Source organism: Corvus hawaiiensis, chromosome 12 (assembly GCF_020740725.1).
Source record: "Corvus hawaiiensis isolate bCorHaw1 chromosome 12, bCorHaw1.pri.cur, whole genome shotgun sequence".
NCBI classification, from domain to species: domain Eukaryota; kingdom Metazoa; phylum Chordata; class Aves; order Passeriformes; family Corvidae; genus Corvus; species Corvus hawaiiensis.
The window spans coordinates 6,944,130-6,967,229 of NC_063224.1; the positions used below are offsets into that span (position 1 = coordinate 6,944,130).

At 49.8% G+C, this 23,100-nt stretch overlaps 3 protein-coding genes and 2 non-coding genes across 5 annotated transcripts; 2 read left to right on the plus strand and 3 right to left on the minus strand.

The window, feature by feature from the left end:
• Nucleotides 1–195: 195 nt before the first annotated feature.
• LOC125332346 (plasmolipin) lies at nt 196–3,045 on the minus strand. Its single transcript, XM_048317113.1, has 4 exons — nt 2,903–3,045; nt 1,406–1,579; nt 909–1,028; nt 196–829 (listed from the first exon to the last, which is right to left on the minus strand). The coding sequence occupies exons 1-4, from the start codon at nt 3,005–3,007 to the stop codon at nt 716–718; spliced, it is 513 nt and encodes a 170-aa protein (XP_048173070.1). The 5' UTR covers nt 3,008–3,045; the 3' UTR covers nt 196–715.
• Nucleotides 3,046–3,830: 785 nt separating this feature from the next.
• On the plus strand, nt 3,831–3,913 carry TRNAL-CAG. The gene has a single exon. It is a non-coding gene; the product is annotated as a tRNA-Leu (tRNA).
• Nucleotides 3,914–4,048: 135 nt separating this feature from the next.
• TRNAL-CAG lies at nt 4,049–4,131 on the minus strand. Its single transcript has one exon. It is a non-coding gene; the product is annotated as a tRNA-Leu (tRNA).
• A 1,029-nt stretch (nt 4,132–5,160) lies between these two features.
• On the minus strand, nt 5,161–7,991 carry THAP11 (THAP domain containing 11). Its single transcript, XM_048316614.1, has one exon. It carries the CDS (start codon nt 7,989–7,991, stop codon nt 7,260–7,262), a length of 732 nt encoding a protein of 243 aa, XP_048172571.1. The 3' UTR covers nt 5,161–7,259.
• Nucleotides 7,990–22,743, plus strand: CENPT (centromere protein T). Its single transcript, XM_048316613.1, has 13 exons — nt 7,990–8,316; nt 8,855–8,981; nt 9,513–9,606; nt 9,779–9,912; nt 10,677–10,710; nt 11,842–11,984; nt 12,451–12,879; nt 15,545–15,721; nt 16,047–16,250; nt 18,242–18,332; nt 19,599–19,763; nt 20,511–20,615; nt 22,344–22,743. The coding sequence occupies exons 1-13, from the start codon at nt 7,990–7,992 to the stop codon at nt 22,465–22,467; spliced, it is 2,154 nt and encodes a 717-aa protein (XP_048172570.1). The 3' UTR covers nt 22,468–22,743.
• The last annotated feature ends 357 nt before the right edge of the window (nt 22,744–23,100 follow it).

Consider the following 23,100-nt stretch of genomic DNA (forward strand, 5'->3'; position numbering starts at 1 on the left):
CACTCTGAGCGTGTGTGTGCATAAAGCAATGAGAGGTGAACCCTGTGGACTTGTTCCTTCCATAGCCCACATGGGCTAAAACCCACATGGAGTGGGAAGGGACCGTCACCTCTGCAGTGACATCTCTGCTGTCCCTGCTGTGCTGTATGTGCTGCCTCCTCACAAGACAAGTTTTCTCATGACAGAATCCAGTGCTGGATTTAGGAATGTTTTTATTTAAAGCATAAAATTTATATTCAAATTGTTAGAAATCAATACAAGAGCAGTTATGACTGCTTCCTTTGCTTCTCCCATCTTCCAGCTCTGCCACTGTTTCTGCACCCCGTTAATTGCAATTACTTACACTGTAGCTGTGAATGAGCAGAGAGGAGAGCCTGGGCTTGGGTTAGTGAATTTTAGTACTGGACTGTGCCAAATTGGCTGAGCCCCCTCAGTGGAGCTGCTCCAGTGAGGATCCAGATGACCCCCAGGGATGAGCAGGAGCTGCAGCCCCAGCGAGCCCCAGTGGCGATGCTGGTGGGGCTGTGCTGTGGGCACGTCAGCTGGAAGCATCATCGGAAACCACAGGGCAGCATCCATGTGAGCCAGTGCTGACCACTACTGCCCACACAGGCTGGTCCCAAAACGAGCCCTGGTGGCACATGAGGCTCCAAGCCACCAAGCCTGGTACAAGCTGGCGCAGGGGGGCCCGTGGCTGGGCTTTGCTGTCCACTCCTTACGCGTGGTCAGTCACTTGGCTGGTGGCCGCGTTGCTGCCGAGCCCTTTCCAGGCGCGGAAGCTGAGGAAGGTGCTCACCCCATAGGTGATCATCGTGACACAGGCAAAGAACTGCAAAAGGAGCAGATGCCACGTGTGACCGCGGTGGCTGCCCCAGCCCCTCGGCCCTCCCCTGCCCGCCAGTACTCACGGAGGCGGCAGCTCTGCGGTTGTAGTCCCACTGCCGCCAGGACGTCGGCTGCACAGCAGCCGCGCACGTCACGAAGGCGGTGATGTACAGCACGGTGGCCACAGCGTTGTAGATCATCAGCTGGGGAAAGCAAAGAGGAGGTTGTGAGGTCTGGGCTCAGGCTCATGCCTGCTGGGATGAGACAGGAGCAAAAGGCTCAGGTTCACATTCCTCCCCATTCCCCAGGAGAAAACATTAAATGCTCCCCAGGTTGTGTTGGGAGGTTTTTGGATGACACCACAACTGCAGCAGTTGGTGGCTGTAACTTTCTGGATTGACACAGGACTTTCTGGTTTGAGCATTTTCAAAGCAATTGAGGAGCAGAATGAAACAATGCCACTGTGCAAAGTGCAGGGGACTTTGCTCCATCAGCCCAGAAGAGCCTGAAGCCTTGCCAGACTATCGTTCGAAGATGTTTCCCTCTTGGGATCCCCCCTCACTCCCTCTTGGCTACACACCACGAGGGGCCAGGGGATCATGTAGAACTTCTGATGAAGCTGCAGGAGGTAAGTCACGAAGAAAAGGAGTGTTAGAATCCAGAAGAAGAGGGACACAAACATCACCCAGCCATACGCCGCGTGCAGGTGGTACGTTGTGGCGGCGATGAGAGACCACACCAGTAAACCGAGCACCTGTGGGGTGAAACAGGGAACATGTTCAGGGGCTGGTTCCTGCAGGTGAAACACAGAACATCACAAGCCCAGGCACACCAGCACCAAGAGCAGCTGGGTTCCCCTCGCTCCAGGAAAGCAGCAGCACACTTGGCAGGAGAAGGGCTCCTTGGAAAGCCGCTCTGCCCCTGTGTAAGCCCACACCACTTATTGTCATGAGGAAACACAACAGCCTTTGTCCTGCCCGCATCCAACGCCCTGGTGCTCGACCGCCCCGACAATGCCTCCTTGTCTGTCTCATCCATTTCTGACACTCGTGATCACAAAATATGTGCTGGGGAGAAACATGTATAGGGGGCTCCTGCAAGAGTGAGAGGTGGCACGTGTGAGCTGCCCTGCTCTGGCTGCTGGCAGGGAAAGCAGGCGCCTGTTTAACAGTCTGGCCTAGGCAAGGGGCTGGAGAGGTGGGACCATCTGCAGAGTTGAAAGGTCTCTGCTGCTTGTCTTGCTTCCACCTCTCTTTCCTGACGCTCCTACAAGGCACCCCCAGCATCCTTCCCGGCCCCTTCCCTGAGCATTTGTCCCTGCGTCACCACCAGCTCAGCCATGCCCAGGGGTTGGAATCTGGAGCCAGGAGCCAGGTCTGTGCCAGCTGTTCCCAGCGGCTGCTCGGGGCACATCCCACTGCTGCCCCCACAACACTGCCCCGAGGAGAGGGGACGAGCGAACAGGCTCCCGCGCGGCGGTGCAGCACCGTAGGCAGCTGAACACCCACCAATTTGCATTCATGTGGCACCCGACGTCCCGGGGAGAGTACCAGCGGGAGATTATTGTGGTTGCCCGCTGAAGCAACGGGGAGGTGATGCTGCTGCTCGGTTTGACGGTGCAAAGACCCTTGGGCTCTTCTGAGAGCAGCCGCCAAAGCCTGGGAGGACAGCCTGGACAGCTGGGCGTGTTTCAGGGAGCGTGAGAGCCCCACGAGCAACCCCAGCACACCTCAGTTGGAGTCACTGTGCTTCACACACCCCCGACCCACCGGCTGTGCCCTGCGGAGATGTCGGCACGGATCAGCCCGTGCCTGGCACTGGGAACCACCATGCATTGAGCGGAGTTACCACCGGCAAGGGGTGTGAGCACAAGAATCCGAATTTTCCTCTGGCTTTACAGAGGGAAGGAAGAGAGAAGGGGCTGCACTGTCTTGGGGTTGGGGATTAGCTAGGGTTAGACAGCGGAGATGGGGTCGGAGTGGCAGCCAAAGGGACCCCGGGCTGTTTCCAGCCGAAGAAAAGCGCCAAAGTGGGTGATGCCCTCCCCCCTCCGCTGTGCCCCCTCCCCGGTACTCACGGCCTGGGCGCCCATCAGCCCCCCGAGCGGCGAGAGCAAGAAGGAGCCGTCCAGGGCCGGGGGGGAGCCCGGGGAGGCGCTCCGGGCGCCGGGCAGCCCCGCCATGCCGCGCACCGGCCCCGGGACGGCCCCGGGACGGCCCCTCCGCGGGCGGGGCGCGGGTGGGTCCGGGGCGGCCGGGCTGAGCCCCGCGGCTGCCCCCGCCCCGCCACCCCGGGGCGTGCGGCGGAACCTGCACTCCCGGTGTGTCCCGGTGTGTCCCGTACCGGGGTACTGCCGACAAAGGGCGGCCCCCGCCGTGCCAGCCCCCGCTCCCCGCATCCTGGCGATGCTTTGCCTGGAGCAGCCCGGGCCACCGCGAGTTTTCTGTGCAGCCGTGTCCTGCTCGGTGCCCACCGGCGACATTTGGTGGCCCCCAGCGCGTCCTGGTGCCTGACGTTGATCGTCTGCGGGGCCCGGGCGACACGCGTCTCCTTGTTAAAGCCTGGAATAATTTGGGTTGGAAGTGATCTTAAAGCACCTCGTTCCAACCTCCTGCCTTACAGGGACACCTTCCACTAGACCAGGTTGCTCCAAGCCCTTGGCCTTGCTCCAACCTGGCCTTGAACACTTCCAGGGACGGGGCAGCCACAGCTTCTCTGGACAATCTGCGTAGTGCCTCATCACCCTCCGCTCCAGGAGATTCCTGTCAGCCCGTATCTCGGGCCGGTCCAGATCCCTCTGAGGGGCAGCAGGACCCTCTGGACTCTCAGCCACTGCTCCCAGTTTGGTATCACGTGCCGAGGGTCCCGTCACGCAGGTCGTTAATGCAGACCGTGACACAGGGCTGGGCCCGGTGCTGTCCGCGGGGTGTCCCGGCAGGGACCGGACACAACCGCCCGGCTGAGATCTCGATGGGACGTGGCCACAGGAGCTGAACCAGCGGCAGGTCAGGATGGCCGAGCGGTCTAAGGCGCTGCGTTCAGGTCGCAGTCTCCCCTGGAGGCGTGGGTTCGAATCCCACTTCTGACAGCTGCTTTTTGCGCCGCCCGGCGGCCGCTTTTGGCTGGGGAAGGCGGAAAAAAAAACCGCAACGGAACAAAGGCATGAAATTAAAAGCAAAGAACGAATGAACTCCGGGCGAGCCTAATGCAAAAAGCTACCCGTTGTCAGAAGTGGGATTCGAACCCACGCCTCCAGGGGAGACTGCGACCTGAACGCAGCGCCTTAGACCGCTCGGCCATCCTGACACCGCTGGGCGGCCCTCGCGGCCCGTGCTGCATTTGAGGGTCCTCTGCGAACGTTCCTTGAGCTCTCTCAGAGTTCGGGCCGTGAGCGCCTCCCCGGAGAGCCTTTTCCAATGCCCGACCACCCTCTGGGTGAAGAACCTTTTCCTAACGTCCAGCCTAAACGTCCCCTGGCACAGCTTCAGCCGTTCCCTCGGATCCTGTCACTGGTCACAGACAGCAGCGATCAGTGCTGCCCCTCTGCTGCTTCTCCGGAGGAAGCTGCAGCCCTCAAGGAGCTCTGCCCTCAGTATCCTCTTCTGCACGCTGAACAGGACAAGTACCCTCATCCACTCCTCACATGGCTTCCCCTCTAGACCCTATACCATCCTCATGGCCTCCTTTGGATGCTCTGTTACAGCTTTAGATACTTCTTGTACTGTGGTGCCCAAACCTGCTCCCAGAACTCAAGGTGAGGCTGCAGCAGCACAGAGCGAAGTGGGACAATCACCTCCCCATCCTGCAGCTTCATTTAACATTCCCAGTTCAACCAAAAGATGTGATGGTTGAGGCACAGCTGAAAATTTTGCTGCTTACATTTGCTTGAGACTAACAGCTCTCAATCAATCTGAAACCAGGAACTTTGGCAAGTGGAATTACAAGTTCTAAGAGCACATGCAAGCTCTTCCGTGCACTAGGCTGGTTCATGGGAGGCCATGCCTTCTCCTTCTTCCACCGGGTGTTAGACAGGAGAGCCATGCTGGGGGAAGCGCTGTGGGGAGTCTGGCTCTCTGCTCAAATCCCTCCTGGTTACACAGAGAGCAGCCTGTGACTGATTGCTCATCAAAATGGCTCCAACCTCTGCGTAGGTAGGTGTGTGTTACACTGAACTGACCTCAAAATCCTCTTCCTCACCCTACATGAATGCAAAGATATCCCCACATTCCAGCTGTGGAGTTCATGAAGAATAAAAAGATGGTACAAAAGAGAAGACAAGCTACAGCCACAATCCTTTCAGAAATACATATATACACCACAAGGAGACAGGAAACATAAGAAAACAAAATATACTTTATTAAAATTAAGCATGTTAGCACCTCAGTGTAACCTGGAGAAGTCAAACAGTCCAGCAGGTAACCAGTCCAGCAAGGCTGAATGGCTGAACATCCTGAAGTGCATCCCAATGGTAGAAAAAGTACCATGACTGTCACGACATGCACATTCTCAACAAGCTCAGATGCACAACCAGCCTCGTTTGCAAGGAGGGATGTTGTGCTGCCTACCGTCTTGATGGGAGCATCTAGAGCTGCTGGACCAATCACATATGTTAGATCCAATGGTGGAGCAGGTATCTTCTTGTCCTACAAAAAAAACCAAAAACAAACCCAAAACAACAAGCCAAACCAACCAAACAAAAAAACTGCTGCTAACTCGACTCGCAGAAAAATCAGTATAGCACAGAGCTGGAGAGCTACATCTCAGATTGGAGAATAAATTAAACTGAAGTAACAGGAAGTACTTAGTACATGGATAGACATGTAGTATCCTTACAGCTGACCATCCAACTTGGCAGACACGTTAATAAAAAATGACCCATGCATCACATAGCAGGCTGTGACAACCTGGAGCTGAACAGGCTTCAGGACTCACAGAGAAACCTCTGGCTACAAAACCCCACTGTGCCCTTTTGTTCGATCGTATACAGTGTTGAAGCTGATGGTTGTAAAGCTACATTAGCCAGTGTTACAAAGATTACATAATTTCAAACTAAAGATACCTTTTACATTTAGAAAATACCTCTATAAAATTTAGTAAAAGTGACATCCCAATCTACCAAATGCAATGCACTCTGGTTCCAGAAGGATCTCACAGACCCAGGGAACACCTGGGAATTCTTCCCTCGAAGGTAAATATGGGCACACTGTGGTGAAGTGCCTTTTGTTCTCAACATCCATCGTCATGGCCCCCTGCCACAGGGCTGTGCTGGGGTGCCAGATACTCCCCTTCTCCTCCTCCTCCAAACTGCTGAGGGATCTGTTCCACTGGCTAGGCTGGCAGTGCATAACCAAGCCAAACCCGTGGCTTTGCTACCCTCACTCCACCCTCTTTCTAGCCAACGTTGATTTGGTTGCCTGTTGCAGAAAGTGAAGGGACTGATGCTGGCTAGAAACAGAGACTACACAATCATTCCACATAGATTTGTTACAATACTCTTAAATCTTGGTTTAGAACACACAAGCAGGTTTTAGTATGGTTTTGCCTAATGTACAGATTATTAGTCATGCCAACTAGTTTAGGATTAGACAGGAAAGGTTTGCAACCACTGCAGGTAAAGTCACTTCTGTTTCATCCCGGTTCTCTGAACGAAAGCCAAGGATTAAAATTCCGATGTGTTACAAAGCCTCCATTTCATCAGAGGGAGTCTTAAGCCAGTGAGATAAACTACAGCTGTCAAACGCCACCGGGTTCTTTGTACCAGACTGTAATCCTTACTGTTGTCGAGAGCATCGAGACATCTGTAACCAATACGCACACACTGCAGAGAAAGCAGAAACTACACGGTACAAGAACACTCTTTAATCTGGGGGTTCTGTCACGCTAGGAAGAGCAGTCTTTTATGGCATCAGTAATTTACTGAAGAAACACATCACCCTGAGAGGGTTTCTAAAGCTTTCCTCCACTGAGCAAGGCTGATCGCGACATCACCGACCATTCCTATGACGGGTACAGTGCCCACGGCAGTCGGACACGCCTTCTCCAGGGTAGTGTTGCTGTTACCTCACTTGACACAGAGCGAGTTTATTTGCTGAAAACTGATACCCTACGTCCACTTAGTGACGACTCGGGTCCCATCCACGCTACGAGCAGCGCGTTCTGACACTGCCGGCACAGAGCGGGTTTGATGGGCCCGGTGTGAGGTGACACCGGAGATAACGTCGGGGTGATAACGGAGCTGGGCACCGAGCTGATCCAGTCCAGGCAGGAGAATCCGATGGCGAGGCCTTGCCCGGCTGGGAGCTGCTGTGGCATGGGCTGAGCCGGGCACCTGAGAGGCCGTGGTCCATCCCATCTCTGCTCTGCCCGGCACCGCACCGAGGGCGGCGGAGGCTCCGGGATGGAGAGCCCCGCGCCGGGCCGGGCCCCGGCAGCCCTCAGAGGCCGTGGCGCTTGCGGGTGCCGGCGCTGGCGGCGTGGAGCAGCCGGTCCTTCTCGCGGATCTCCTCGCGGAGCTGGGCCTCGGCCAGGCGCAGACGACGGATGCTGCCCTTCATCTCCTTCATCTTCACCTCCAGCAGCGCGATGATGTCGCGCTGCTCGTTCAGCTTCCTCAGCAGCTCCTCCGACGTGGTGCCCGACGACAGCGAGTACGAGTGATCGGGGGGGCCGCCCTCCACCGGGCTCTCCTCCCCCGCCGCCGCCGCCGCCGGTACCGGCACCGGCAGCCGCGCGGGGCTGGGCCCGATGGTGGCGGCGGCCCCGAGCTCCACCTGCACCGTCAGGTCGATGGGCTTCACGTCCTCGGCCGCGCCCCCTGCAGGGGCCTCGGCGGCGGCCGCGGGACCCTGCGGGGCGGCGGCGGCGGCGGCAGCGGGGCGGGGGCGCCGGGCCCGCTGAGCCTTGCGCTCGTTGACGCCGCGCAGCGGGAAGATGGTGGGGACCCGCACCAGGTAGGACTTGCGGCCGCCCTGGAAGTGCTCGCTGCAGACGCGGTGGCCCGTGGTGGGCTGGAAGGTGCTGAAGCAGCCGCTGACGCCCGCCCGGGAGACGTTCTTGAGCCAGAGGCGCCGCAGCTCCTCGTCCTTGGGGAAGGTGTAGAAGTGCAGCGCCTTGTCGCGGTGCGAGTTGTTGTAGCAGCCCGGTACGCAGCAGGTGAAGCCCGGCATGGCCTCGCGGGGCGGGGGGACACCCGCGGCGAGCGGGGCGAGCGGCCCCGCCGAACTACAGCTCCCACAAGGCCCGCGCGGCCTCTCGCCGCCGCCGCCGCCGCCGCCCCGGAACTACGCGGACCACAATGCACCGCGCTGCCGGCGGAACTACCCGCCCCACACTGCGCCGCGGCCCCTCCCGGCGCGCGCACGCATCTCGCGAGAGGCGGCGGGGCGCGCGAGGTGTGCGGCCGTTAGCGGTCCCGTCATGGCTGACGGGCGGTCCCCGGCCGGGCCCGGTCTCAGGCGCAGCGGCCGCCACAACGCGCGGGCGGCGGCCCAGGTGCCGCAAGGGGTCCGGGAGGGCGGGAGGAAGGGAAGAAAAGAAAGAAAGGAGGAAAGGAGAGTCGCTGTCGGGATGGACCATCCCGTGGGACTCGCCCGGCTCCGCCCGCCCGGTCGCTCTCGGTTTGAGATAGAAGCGAGTCTCCTGAAGCAGGAGCGGAGGCAGCTCTCCCGCCCTTTTTCGCATTTAATCGTGGAAAATGGGCCGACGCCCCTCGCCTTTCGCGCTGGCCGGGTACCCCTCGGCATGTTTAGGTCGCGGCTGTGCTCTGAGGCCACTCGGGATTTCGTCCACAGGAGGGTTTTGCACTGGAGCCCACCTGGGTGATACCCGAGCTGAATTGTCTCCCGTCCACACGTGAGGTGCCACCATTGTCAAAAAGTCTACGCGCAATTTCTCTTTGGAATTTGGAAAAAGTTTCTTATCAGCTGGCCTAGCTTGTTATTAGAAGATGGGTGGTGGATGCTTTTGATGTTGTGGTCTTTAATAATATAAATACTAGTGTTGAATTGCTTGTCTTTTGATTTCCCTCTAGACTGGATCGAGTCTAGAAAACAAGAGTAAATCTGTCAGAAGCACCTTGGTGAAGCAGAGACAGGCAGCGTTCCCTGATCTCAAAAATGGCACACCACGGCTTCTACTCAAGAGAGTCATGCAGAACGGTAAGTGTCTTTTTTTCAGGAGACTTGAGAACAGAAAGACAATGCTTTGGTAGAGTTGAGAAAACTTTAAAATCCTTTCCCTGTTACATGGAACAGAAATCAGATTGTTGTATGACTGATTTAGGTAACAGAGGAATCACTGCAGGGCAGCTGAATGTGGGATACAACTGTCTGAGAGACCAGGCCTTGCACAGGTGAAATCATAGCTTTGAAGATCCTCTTCAAAACCCTCTTCAGGTGGTCTTCTTATCCTGGTGTCTGAGCACATAATCCTGGTGCTGCCTTTGGCTGTAGGATCGGGTGTGAGTTATAGAGGCACATTCTGCTGCAGTGCAGGGAACCCCCGTGCTGCCAGCTGTCACTGTTGGCTTTGTCACAGCCAGTAGAACCCAAACAGTTTTCACTAGGTCTTAATTTTAACCCATTAATAAGTGTAATTTACAGCCTGTAGTGTAGATGTGACAGTCTGCTGCGTTTTGGTGCTCTTGCTGTACTGAATTGTGGAAAGGAAATGTTCTGGTTTGTTGGCAGAACCCCAAGTTTCACCTCTGGCACCTCAGATATCTAACCATAAAGACATGGAAGAAGCTCATTCAGAAGTCCCATCTAAGAGAGTTTCAAGCATGTAAGTAGGCGTTTTTTATAATTTTCATTTTTATTACAATGCCAGGTATAGCTGCAGTTCCTGTGGTGGGATTAGGGAGCAGGACTTCTCTACTTATGTTTCAGTGATCAGAGTTGCATCTTGTCAGGTGGGATTATCAGAAATGTCTCTCCAGCTTGGTTTGTTTTGGTAGGGGGGAATTGCAGCTGCCAGATGTTGCTGCTGAGGACACATCTGTCAGCGTATTCCACATGACAAAGAAGAGAAAGAAACTCAGCATTTCTGAGTTTGAGAGAGCAGCAGAGAGACGACTTACCCAGAACCGAGGTAAGGCTGCAGTCAAGGATTATCTTGTTCAGTGCTGCATTTGCTGTCAGCTGGTTCTCACCTGCTCAGCTCAGTTGTTAGGAGCTGCCCAGCTGGGCAGTTGTAGGTTTGGAATCCAGATTGCAGTATCTCATGCAAAGGGGATAATGGAAAAAATAAAAGCACCTATCCTACTGTATATAACTTATTGACTACTTTTGCAGCTTGGTGCTTTTTGAGTTTTGAAGTGTCTCCAGAGGAAGCAATCCCTGTCTTCCTCTCAATTCTAGAAACTTTAAAATACAAGCAGCTGCATACTTTCCATTGCAATTATATAAAAATAGTTATGAAGTTCCTGGTGAGCAGAACAGGTTTGAGTTCCAGTTTCATCAAGAGTTTGTGGAATAGTTGTCTGTGCTTCTAAAGCTCCAGATGTGTTTGGGTTGGGTTGCTGAAGGGTGGTTGTGACCAAGGCCTAACATCTTGCTATCAATGTGGTAAAATTAAAATTATTAAGTCTGAGGGTATATGCCATGTTAAATTTTCATTGAAATAACTGTTTTCTTACCCTTTCAGAAATTGCTTATTAGATTTCTAATACACAGTTCTGAAATGTAGACATGAAATAGTGAAGTGACTGTCATCTAATTCTGTTTGCATCAAAGTGTGACTTTTGAGGATTGTAGCGTGACTGGCTCTGAAAAGAGGAAGATCCATTGGGATGTTCCTGTAGCCTGTTGTGTAAAGGGTTATTTCTCAACTAATGTGCCATTGACTTTTTCTAGCTCAGTCAACGTTGGACAGCACAATTATGACTCGGTGAGTTTAACCTAAAATGTCTTAACTTCTGTCTGTCCCGAGTTTAGCGGCCTTCACTGATCACATCTGAAGTGGTGAAGAACAGTGCAGATACCTGGGTTCATGTTAAAGACCTGTGTTAATGTTAGCAGTAACACATTCACCTGCCCCTCTGCTGATGGAATTTGAAGGTGTTACACCACACACCTTTTGATTTTCAGGAACTGTGGCTCTGCACTGTGTGCCTGGTTGGTCTAGCTTGTATTGCTGCTGTTGCTCCTATTTTTATTTGCTAGGATCATTCCTTTTTTCCTTTTGTTTTCATGCTTCCAACAGTAAGTCAGTACACAGTACTGGTTGGTAGTCTCATCATATCAGTAGCATCTATGCAGTATTTTCTGGACTTTAAAAGCTTTTTAGTGAGTCAAAGAACTTACTTTCCTGTGTTGCCTGGGTACTTTGCAAATGACCCTGGCCAAAGTCAGCGCATTATTTCACCTTTCTCAGTGCAGCCCTTGCCTGGGGTGCCACACAAGATGCTTCTTGGGGCTGCATTCTGTAGTTTTGACTTTAAACCCTCTGAACCCCCTTTTTACTTGGGTTGCCTGGAGAGAGGGACAGGAGGTCATTGAGCATGGTCAGTCTCCAGGGTGTGAAACACCTCCAGTGAGAAACATCTTTTCCTGTGCTTTATGTGTTGCTATCAGCTCCCATCTCAAAACAGTCACAGTGTGTTGGTAGCTGTACTTTGCTGAGAGTATTGATATTAAGTAGCTTCTTAAACTTGTTGGGAAGTCCTCCTACCACCTCACTGTCATCTGGAGTATGTCTTCACTCTCAAACATTTGTTTTCTCTTTTTTTTGTTACTTAAGATTTTTTTAAATTTCTGAACCTTTTGTCAGCTGTAGTGTTGCAGTGTCTCAGGGAGGCTGTAAACCAGTCTGCTTACTGATATCTGTGACACATAGTGTGATGTTGTGTGATACTATGAAAATAATTCATTGGAAGACTGACATATAATCTTCAAGGGTTTTTTGGAGAAATTTCTCCCAGTTCTGTGAAATGTGTCACTGTTAGTGCCACCATGTCTGTATTCTGAGGGTAAAAGGGGAGTGTGATTTTGACAAATGATTTCTTCCCTCTTTTTGCAGATCCCTTCGTATGTCTGTGGGTTCCTTGATGGCCCCAGACACTGTTGAGAAGAGGGGCTTGCTCCGGAGGCCAAAAACCCGCAAGGCTGTTGACATGCAAGCTTTTGAAGGCAGAGTAGAACAGAACCTGCTGAAGAGCAAAGGTTTCTTTTGTGTTGTTACTTCTCTTTTGGGAGGCAGGGCCTTATGTAAAGGGGCTTCTAGAAGCAGTTACTGAAGCATGGTCTGTGTTTTAGAATTTAAAATTTACTAATACATTTGCAGAAATAGAGTGGGATTTGAGAAGCAAGATTAGAATGAGGCTCTGCCTCAGCAGTTCCTTTGCTTCTATGCACTTAAATATGTGCTTTGTCCGGTTTGGTGATATAAGCCACAGGAATTGTTTGGGATCATTTTCTTCTGTGGGTACTGAGGTCTCTTGGTTTGGTAGGGGGAGAGCTGGGGGCACTGAAGTGGGGTCATAGAGTTTCAGTGTTTGATCTGTTGAGGATGAGTAAAATTTGGTTGAATGACTGAAATTTTGAATTACACAAGTCTTGGTAGTAAAGTGTGTCCCTATGACCTTGAACAGTTTTTCACATAAAATCTGTTTTAAAACTTTCTAAACAGAACAGAACTACCTTGTGGACTCACAATCTGCGTCTGGGATTCGAACAAGCATCCTGACAAGTGATGCGGAAATGATGATGAATAGCACCGAGCTCTTTGTTCAGTCCCAGCTGGATGAACAGAGCCAGAATAAACTTTTTGCTCTTGAACCCCAGCTGTCAGACTCAAAAACTTCAGCACAGAGGAGCCTGATTTCTGATGTAGATCAAGAGAAATCAAGGCCAGAGGGCCTGGTATCCAGTGTGGGCACAAATGAGGGAAGGACCCAAAGATACTCCAAGAGCTCAAGCCTTGATCATGGGCATGTTGACAGAATGAGACATGTATCTACAGAAACACCTGTAAAACAGCAAGAAGATAAGCAGGATCATTCCCAGCAGAGTCACCCAATGGAACAGGTTTCTTTTCCTGAAGAGGAAGTGGTTTGCAGTGAGTACTATGGCTTAAGGCTTAGGCTTAGCAGGTATTATCTGAAGTTACAGAGTGGTTGAGGTAGAAAGGGACCTCAAGGTTATTTTCTCCAACCCCTCTGCTCTGGCAGGGCCACATAGAGCAGGTTGCCCAGGACCCTGTCTAAGTGGCTCTTACCAGTCTCCAAGGGTAATGACTGAAAATTCTCTTCTTTATGTTCAGATGGAGCCTCCAGTCTGTTCTGGTCTGTGGCAGTTGCCTTTTCTCCTGACACTGGGCACCACTGGAAAGAGTCTGGCTCTGTCTGCCTTACACCCTACTTTCAGACACTTGTGTATATTGATGAGATCTGCCCCGAGCTTTCTCTTCTCTAGGCTGAGCAGTCCCAGCTCTCTCAGCCTTTCCTTCTAGGAGAGATGTTTCAGTCCCTTAACTGTTCCTGGTGGCCTTTTGCTAGACTCTCCACTGGGTCCATCTCTCCTTTGTACTGGGACACCAGAAGTGGGCACTCTAAATTGGTCACAAAAAATAAGGAGATATGTAGGACATGTAGCAGACATGGAAGGAGTCTGGAAGTTTGTAGTCCAGACCTTCACTGTGATGTGCTCACTTATTTGTCACAGCCAATCTCTTCACTGTCTCCAGGGCCTTAAAAATCCTTGGACAGAGGCAGTCGCCTCCCTGCTCACTCTGTACCAACACTTTGCAATTCCTATTGTTTGCCAGTTTTTTCCTGGTGTCTGGTACCTTTCTTTGGCATTCATTTCCCTGGCCTAGTCCTGGTTGTGTAAGTGGGAACACATTTTCCTCATACTGCTTGGACCAGGCAAAAGTTGTTTTGAAAGGACAGGGGGAGGAATCGACAGAAAAAGGTTAGTTGCTCAGAGGAGCTCAGTGGTAGGCATTTTTAGGACAAAGAGATAGATATGCAGAGAAAAGTGTGGAGGTTGTGGAATAGGGGACTGGATCAAATGAGAGGAAGATGTGGGGGAGTGAGCATATCTTTAAAACACTGGAGTTAGTAAGGCATTCATGTCAGAAGTTAATGGTGACCTAGTTCTCCTCTACCACAGGAGACTGCTCTCAGTGTTGCTCCTCAGTGTCAACTGAAAAATGGTTGAAAGGATTCTTCCAACTGGTTCCTAAGATTCAGTGCAAACTCTCTAAACTGCTTCGAGTACACACAAGTGTTTCTTGTGTGTCTTCTTCTCCCTGCTTGGTTTTTTATTTACCAGGAAAGCTAAAAGAAAGTTTAAAAAGCTACCAGGAGACACATTAATGATCTGTTCTAGCTGTTTGTAGATGGAGCTCCTCTCTGTCCTCCAGAAGTTCAAGTAAATATTTGGAATCCCCAGTCACTCTAAATCTTTCCAGCATGTCTTTGAGAGAAGTTGTGTCCCATGTAATTGAAGACCTAGAAATAAGTGATACAGAAGAAGAGATGATTAATACAGTTAACGGAGTGGAACAGGAAAAGATTTTCCGAGAGGGTAAGAAGTGCTTTGAGTGTAGAAAGGGAATGGAGTATAATCTGATTTAAACAGAGTTTTTGAGGTGACTTGCAGAGTAAAATAAGACTTAATTGTACATAAGATGCTGGAATTGAACATTTCCAGATAAGCTCTCTAAAAGTGGGCTGTGACTGGAAGTGGAATAAGGGTTCTTATGTTTTGGCAGGTCTGTAGTACTGCTCGGCTTCCCATAGGAAAGATGAAGAGCTCTCTCTTGGCAAAGAATACATCTGGCTAATCTAAGCTAGTTAATATTTCACTTCACTTTAGGCCCTGTGTTGGTGTAAGCAGCCCAGTATTCTGGTTAGTGAGAGTGGTATAACTGATTTTTGCACCACCTTTGGCCAGATGTCTTTGTGCCCTTCACTTGAGCTTGGGGTCCCAAAAGTATAAGGCCTTGCCACACTTGTACTTTCGAGTGTGAAAATTCCCAGTCACTGGAGGGGATGATAAAAGTGCAGTTTGACAGCTTTTGGTTCTGGACTCAGCCAAGATTTCCAAACCCTTCAGCAAGTGACAGCATTATGAGAGTGCCCAGTTTTCTCAAAGGAATTACTTGGGTGGGTTTCTGCTTAACAGAGCTACATAGTAACAGATATGTGGACTGTATATGTAGTATAAAGGAAAAAGGAATGCTTAAGTAGTCAGTGGCTCAAGTGTTTTAAACAAAAGCAAGTCATGTGCCTATGTATTTTTCATCCTGCCTGCCAGAGGCTTGTCCAGGATGGTTAAAACCACTTTAGGCTCTCTTCTCTTTGTAATGGAGTATATCTCTTACAAAATTGTTTATTCAGAAAAATGGAGGAAATGAGGAGGAGAATCTGAGCACAAACTCCAGGTATTGTTAGATTTAAAGGAAAAGAAATTGGTCTTTCACACAATCACCAAAATTTGGAATAGCCATAGAGATGGCAGATCTGGAGGAGCTCTGCTTACTGTAAGTAAAATTCCTTCATCGGGATCTGATGTGCCCCTAATTAGGTAGCTGTGGAGCAAACACAGGAAAAGTTGGGCATTTCTCAGCTGTAAAGGGAACTGCATCTGCTTTTCTTATTCACAGCTTAGTGGCTGAGTTTATTTATCACAAATAAATTCTAGTGGTGGTTAAACTGTGTGCTGGCGGTTGGGGGTTTTTTTGTAGGTAAGATGTATGATAGAATTTCTTATTTTAGCTGCAGAATGTGGTGCAAGTGCTGGATATTCTGAACATTTGGAGAAGAAACTGGCTGAAAAAGCAGAATTGCAGATAACTCCAGCACAGGACAGCAGAGGTGAAACAGAAATGGCTCCTTCAGCAGGAGAGGAACTGGCAGAAGGCAACGTTGGAGCCTACGGCTCTCCCGGAGCTGGTGAGGACACCTCTAATGTTGACAGCTCTCTTTAGTGCCAAAGATCTCTCATGCTGCATGACTGGTATCAGTGCTGAGACAGAGACTTAATTTCCTTTACATTGTGGAATCTGGGCTAATTACTGGGGAAATATCAAACCAATTTTGTCATTTTAAGCTGGAAGACTGCATTTTATTTTAAGGGAAACCAAAATTGTACTGGTGGTAGTATTTAGAAATGTATAGTTACAGCAGGTTTCTTTGATTAAAATTTACTAGTGGAAGTTCCAGAATCAGGCAAAGGTACTTGTTTCAGGGCTTTGTTTTTCCTGTTTTGGAAATGTAGAACGTGAGATTACCAAAGGCATTGGAGCTGAAAGTCCGGGCAGGCACTCTCATGCCTTTTCCTCATTCGATAAACCTGGGATGACTCCATCAGATGAAACTGATGAACAAGGAGATGAACTACAGGACCAGGCTATCATGCTAGAGTTGGATAATTCAGTGGAAGAGCCTTCTGAGGATGAAGCTGGACACCCTGCAAGTCAAGGTAAGGAACAGAAGGCGGTTGGAGAATTTTTTCCTCCTAGGCTGAAGAACAGCAGAGGTTAATAATGTTATTAACTGTTTAGTCCATCAGAGAGTCCAGGGGAAACTGTTGGCTGCTGTTTCTAGGGCCAGATCATTACTGGCTCATCAGGTGCTCCAGAGACCAAGATCATCTTGTACTTTTTGAGGTGAAAGTAATGGAAGTGCCCAAAACAGATGAAACTGAGTGCAAAGTGAGGTTATACAGTGACATAGGGATATCCTCCAGTCTGTTCTTTCCTTCCTGACTCCTAATTTCATGCCAATTTTTTAATGTCTTACCATTGAGTTGGTGTTACCACAGCCATTTATGTGACTTCAGACTTGAAACCTAATTTAGAACCCTGTATTTTGTATGTGTAGTTACAGGTTTCCTTTCCAGTTAACAAAAGTAGTAGCCCGGTTTTCCAGAAAGCTGAGAGAAAGTGTCTACTTCTAAACAGCTCTTCAGAAACTGCATCAGTCTGGCCCAAGAGTGCTGATGCCTTTTGGAAGAACAAATACATCAGACTGAGTTATCTTTGATCAAGGCCATGTTTGAGAATGCCCAGAATGTATTTTAGTGATGTCTCTTGGAACTGGTCTTAGTCTTTTGAAGAACAATACACCCTGAAGTATAAAGCTGAACAAAGGACATCCTAAAACCCATTGCGAAAATTTTGGCCATATTCAGCTGTAATGAAAATATCTATGTCTGTGTGTATTTGTGCAGTGTGCACAAGCACAACAGTTGAACTGATAGCCACAAGAAAAGCTGTAGGTGTTCTTAGGGTGTCTACAGTTGTGTTAATATGCTTATCTTGTACACAGCTGTATGAAGAGGTGGAAAGATCTGGCTGCAGATCTCACTGATAGGGTGGAACAGTAAGAGTAGCACCATACAGGTGTCATTGGACAAGAGGAGGAAGAAAAGGGAAAAAAATTATGTCCTTTTGTCATAAATCTTGCCTTGGAAACTTGAGCATAACCAGTCCCTTTCCCTACATCCTGCTCCCTGTTCCTCCAGTGCACAGAAATGTTTATTCAGAAGAAGCTAATGCAGGCAACCACAGTAGTTTCACCCAGTCCTGCTTTCTCTGAGAGATTTCTGACCCTTTCATCTGGGGAGTTTAACTCTCAGTAGTCCCTGAAGCCTCTAGTAGCTGGGCTTGGCTTCTCTAAGAAGACAGGTGTCCAAGCCCTTTTAAGGGATCTTTGTGAAGTTGACGCCATTACCAGATAGGCTGGATTACTTGGCTGCACTCAGCTTCCAAGGGAAGCTGTTGGGCAAGAAGCCCTGTATGATCACTCCTCTTCTAGACAGGAAGCTGCTCAGTATTTCTATTAACATTGTTTTCTTTCCTTTGTTATGAAGTGAAGTGCAAGAGTGAAGTTAGACAATGCAGATTAGACTTGGAGGAAGCTGCTATGGGTTCATAGCAGGGAACATGTGAGATGCTGATAACAGGAGCCTTGCCTGGAGGGAGTTATGACAATCTGCAAACAGGGAGTTTATATTCTGGCCCCTCTAATGTGAGTCGGTAGCTCATCTTGTCCCTTTGTTCAGGAGAATTTGCCAGTGGCTTAGCAAGATGACAAAGAGGGAGCTTGTAGACTTTGAAGTTCTTTCTGGTTAAAAAGGCTGCAGCTTTGTGGCAACCTAAGTTAACCCAGCCATTAGCCCCTGCAGCCTGGCCCTGAGTGAGTGTGTCCCTGCAGCCTGCCCAGCCAGCTGGGCCAGCACAGGGGCCCGAGGGGAGCCCCCAGCCTGTGTGGCAGGAGCTGTGGGGGTGGCACTGCAGCAGCCAGCAGCTGTGCTGGCTCGGTGCTGTGGGGACACAGCCAGAGCACAGGAAGTGTGACCAGGACCAGGCGTGTCGGGAGGTGCCTGTTTTTCTGTCTGCTGCAGCAGCACTGCTTTCTCCAGGAGCTCTGGAAAGAGACTTCAGTTCCTCAAGTACTTTTTTTCCCCAGAGGTTTCCATGAAGACTCCTGCATTTGTCCGTGCTCCAGCCTACAACCTCCTGCTGTCAACTCCACATGTTGCAAAACCTGCTGCTCCCAGGTAAGCCTAAGCCACATCCAGCAGTGGCCTGGCAGAAGTGGGGCTGGGGGGAGAGCAGAGCCCAGCTTTGCCAGCTGTTCTGAAGGCTTTGGTTCTTTCAGTGCTGTAGCAGCTGAGTTCAGAGTGAATTGAGTGAATGTCAGTGCTCTTCCAGAGCAGGTCTGATGTCTTAAGGCTTTCCAGTGAACGTTCTTGTAATATTTTCTTGTGCTGAAGGGCAAAACTTTTCCTAGGAGTTTTTCAATTGGTAGGCTACTCTGGAGCCATAGTCTCCAGTATGGGATGCAGAGGCTCTTGCAGAAGAGGGGTAATTAAAGGTGACAAGACTCTGATCACATGGAATGACGTACTTGCATTGACTGCAGAAGCCTAGAGCTGTGTGCAGTTGCCATGTGCTGACTACAGAATGAAGCTGTCCTAGAGGCAGAAAGTGAACCTGTCTTCTGCATTACTCCAAATTAGTTAACATTTGTATTGTCTTAATTAGAAATTTGGTGAAGCCATTTGCTTCATCAGAACCACTAGCAGTGGGTCCTAGGGAACAGGAGGAGTTTTCTAGCCCATGACTTTAGATTTTTGTCTATTAAAGCAATAAACAAGAAGACAAAATTCTTGTGCCCACATACAGGTGGACTGGCAAGAGTCAAGTGATCCACACACTCTTTCTGGGGGTTTTGCATGTGTTCTATTGCTGAGGTTCTATTTTTTTCCTGTTGTTTTCCAATCATGTACTGAGTGAATCCATGGATTTCACTTAACTCTTCCCTATTACAATTTTTCCTATTTTAGAATGGAAGACAATTGTAACTTCCTTTAGGACTTACGGTCTTGTTTAAGGGGGGGAAAAAAACCCAAAACCCACCAAAAAAGCCCTCATTGAAGTTCTTAATAGTGCAGAAGGATTCCCTGCAGAGCAGCCTCCTCTGTCCACCGATGCAGAGGTGACTTGTGGTGCCTCAAACTTTGTGCACTACTGGAAAGGGAATACTGCAGGGATGCAGTGGAAACTGCACTCATGTATTGGAGAGAACTCCAGTTTGCTGGCAGTGTGTTACATGAGCATGCTGGAATCAAGGGAACTCTTTGCAAACTGCCCTGTTTGGGCATGAGAGTTTTGAAGAATTGGGAGGGAGAAAGAATGAGGAGCTCAAGATAGTTCTTGTCCCTTCCAGTTCACCTTAGGGTTTCTCCAAACTCAGCCTGGTGTTCTCTGCCTCTCCCTTGGCCTTGTTCATTCAATGTGTGAATTTTCAATTTCCCTCAAAGGTCTCCCGTGCAGCTGTTGCAGCCTAAGACAGTTCCAAAGAGATTGAAAACATCCCAGAGGAAACCATGTGAGCCTCAAATGCCAAGGAGTTTGATAAAGGAGATATTCAGACATTTTGTTAAAATGCCAGTGACCAGAGATGCATTCAAAATTGTTGAAAAATGGTAAGTAGCAACAAACTGCTCTTTCCATTATTTTTAGTGTTGGGTTTTCTTTCTTTCTTGAAGTAATAAATCTGTTTGGAGTGTTGCTGACAAGCTGACAGCCTTCTCTCTTTAGCTGGAAACAGTCTTGGGAGGCCTGATAAAAGCAGGGGCAGAAATGTGCAAAGTGCCTTGGGCTGCTGTGTGGGTATCTGATCAGTGCAGCCTTGCAGGAGCATCTGGGTTTTGTCCCAGCAAATTGTACCAGTCACAGTCTTGTCATTATCAATTTCCATGGGCAGGATGGCTCTGGACAATGGTCATTGTGCTGGGCACAGTGAGGGTGTTCCACTGGAATCCAGGTTTCTCAGCTTTTTGAATCCTTCTACCTTGTTGCCTTCATGAGTAAAATCTGTGGATTTTTTGAACAGTGTCACTGCAGTAGCCAGTAGTCTGACCCTCAGTGCTGATTCCTCTCTCACTGGTGTCAGCCCCTGTTCCTGCATGTGTGGGAAGTTTGGGAAAGGTTCTGGTTGTCGGATGTGCAGCTGTTTCACAGCTGTCTTGGCAGTGAAGTTCCAGGGAGCCTGAGCTGAGGAGTCAAGCTTTGTCCGTGGGCTGGAGAGTTTCTTCTCCCCCAGCTTTCCCTGGCAGGCTGGGACCTGAACAATGAGCAGCTCTAGTGCAGCTTGCCCTGCAGAAGTGGGTGAGTAGATGGTGTTCACATGGTTCAGTCTGATTTGACTTCCCTCCTCATTGTTCCCTCAGCTCCGAGAGATACTTCAAGCAGGTGAGCGATGATCTGGAAGCTTACGCCCGCCATGCAGGGAGGAAGACAGTGGAGGTGGCTGACCTGGAAATCCTCATGAGAAGGTAATGGAAGGGTTGTTACTAAACTGCAATGGTGGTTGGTGGTGCTTTGATAGCCCAGTAAACCTTGGTTGTTGCCAGGGTGTGCACCAGCAGTGTTTGCACAGTAAGTATGGGATCTTGAGATTTACTCTGTGTGAGGCCACTTCTGTCCCAGGAGATATCCGTGGACTTGGGTTGCACCACTGAGTGACAGTGGTGGTGGAGGGGCAAGAGGAAGTAGTGAAGGGTTGTGAGTGCAAGGAGTTATCTGAGGAACCAAGAGGAGAGGGATTTGTGTAAGGGTGAAGCAGTAATGTCTGGGAAATGAGTAGAAAAAGTAGAGAAACGCTAAGAGGGAGGCTGGGCTACCCTGTTTGCATCCTCGAGTGATGTCTTTGCTAAAAGCACCTGCAGCTGACACTGTGAGCATTTTCACGTGTCCTGCTGTCTGTTTTGGTGACTTCCTCTTCCAAACAAAATACACCTCTTCCTGCTGCTGCACAAGCTGATACTTGGGATCCAAACTGACAATTCCTCTCCAGAGCAGGAGAAGAAGCCTCCAGGCCAGGCAGCCAGGGCTGGCCTCTCATAACAGCAACATTCCTAGACAGCAACCTGGAAGAGCTGTTTTCAGAGCTGCCTCACTGGTGCTCTGTCCTCTGGACTCCCCCAGCTGCCTCATCTCCTGCCTGAATTCACTTTGTTCTGTTACGAAAACACAAGGGATTTATTCTTGGCTTGGAAGCCCACTGTAAAACTCTGTGAGGCCTGAAGCAATCCACCACTTTTCATTTAAAGTCATTACTCCAGGTTGTTGTTCTTGCTCTCCACTGGAAGAGTTTCAAATGTGATGTTAAAGTCACTTGGGGGATGGTGCAGGGCACAGCTGATGACATGAGCTTTGCATGAGCCTCTGTAGGTAGTGCTGGTGCTGCTGCTTAAAAAGAACAATCTATTGCTGTCCTGATCCAGAGATTTCATTTTCCCACCTGGCAGGTGTGTGCTGAGGTTGGTATGAGCAGGCCAGGAGGCATGATGGGTTAGTTGCCCTGGTTTGAGAATTCCATGTACTTGTTGTTTCACTTTGTTCTAGGTGTCTTTACGCTTTTTTACTGCCTCATAAAGAGATCAGGAATTGTTGCTGGCTCATGCATAAGAACAGTATTTCTGTTCCTTCCACACAGAAAGTGTGAATAAATGCTGCACTTTTTTTCTTTCTACAAAACTGGGAGATGCTGATTTTTTCAGGCCAGTCAGCTAAACAGTGTACTGGAAAACTACATGGCCTACACAGTTGGCAAATGCCAACCACCTCTGAGTTGTGACTGTAAAAATATCTGAGTACTGAGCTATTTCCTTCTGTCACATCATTCTGTGCACGTCTTCAAATGGTAGAATTTATCCTATGGTAGGTGGATTGTGAATTTAAAAAGCAGTGAGCCTCTACTTTGGTCCTGATCAATATAGCTGAATATCCCCATGGTAAACAGTGGGAAGCTCTGTGGGAAGCTGGTCTGCAGGAACCCTCTAGGTCTGCTCTGCTGTGTGGGCAATCCTGGCATTGCACCATGCACAGGAGCTGAGAAGCTGCCAGCAAACACGAGTCTGGAGCTGTTTGTCACAAGCAGCCAGAGCATTTCAGCTCTTAAATGCAAAAACGTCACTGCAAGAAAACCTTACTCTGACATCGAATGGAAACACATTTCACTAACAGCTCTTGTTTCTTCTCTGCTCTCCTTTTGGACAAAGGCAAGGGCTGGTGACAGACAAGATGCCATTGAATGTGCTGATAGAGAACTACCTCCCTCTGGAGTACCGGAAGATCCTGATTCCAGTTGCTGTGAGTGGAAATAAAGTGATCCCCTCCAAGTGAAGGTGCAGTGATGGCCTCTGTGGGTGAGAAGATGGTCTGTTCCCAGGGGCTGGCTGTGGATTGTTCCATGTCACTGCTCCAGGTGATGCTTTTCCACACGTAAGCAATCAGGCAAAGACTGCTGGATGTTCTCCTGAGTGGAGGCAGGTTGTGCTGTGGCCACCACACCACCCTGCTGGTCTCACCAGCCTTTGTCACAAGTGATTTGACTATCCATATTTTTGTATGTTACCTTTGAATACGTGTACAGCTCAGATAAATAAAATGTTACATGTATTCTGTGTGATGCCAATGCTGCTTATGCCAGTGAGCTGAGAGGCTCCTGAGCATTGTGGTGTTCAAACCGTTCCTCGCAGGCATTTAGCGGTGTTGGTGCTCTTCATGCCAGCCAGGTGTTTGTGTTTGACACACCTGTGTGGTTTCTGTTGCTCTGCTCCCAGTGGGAGCCATGGTGCCCCTTTGTTTTCCCCTGGTGTTCCTGTACCGGGAGTTGGTGTGCAGCTGGTCCCTGCTGTGCTCCCTCATCCTCCTCACATAGGCAAAACTCTTGTGTATGATTGTACTGCTTCCAGTGAGCCTAAACCACACCAGGAATGAGGTCTGACACAGCAAAGGGTGCCAAGGACTGTGACT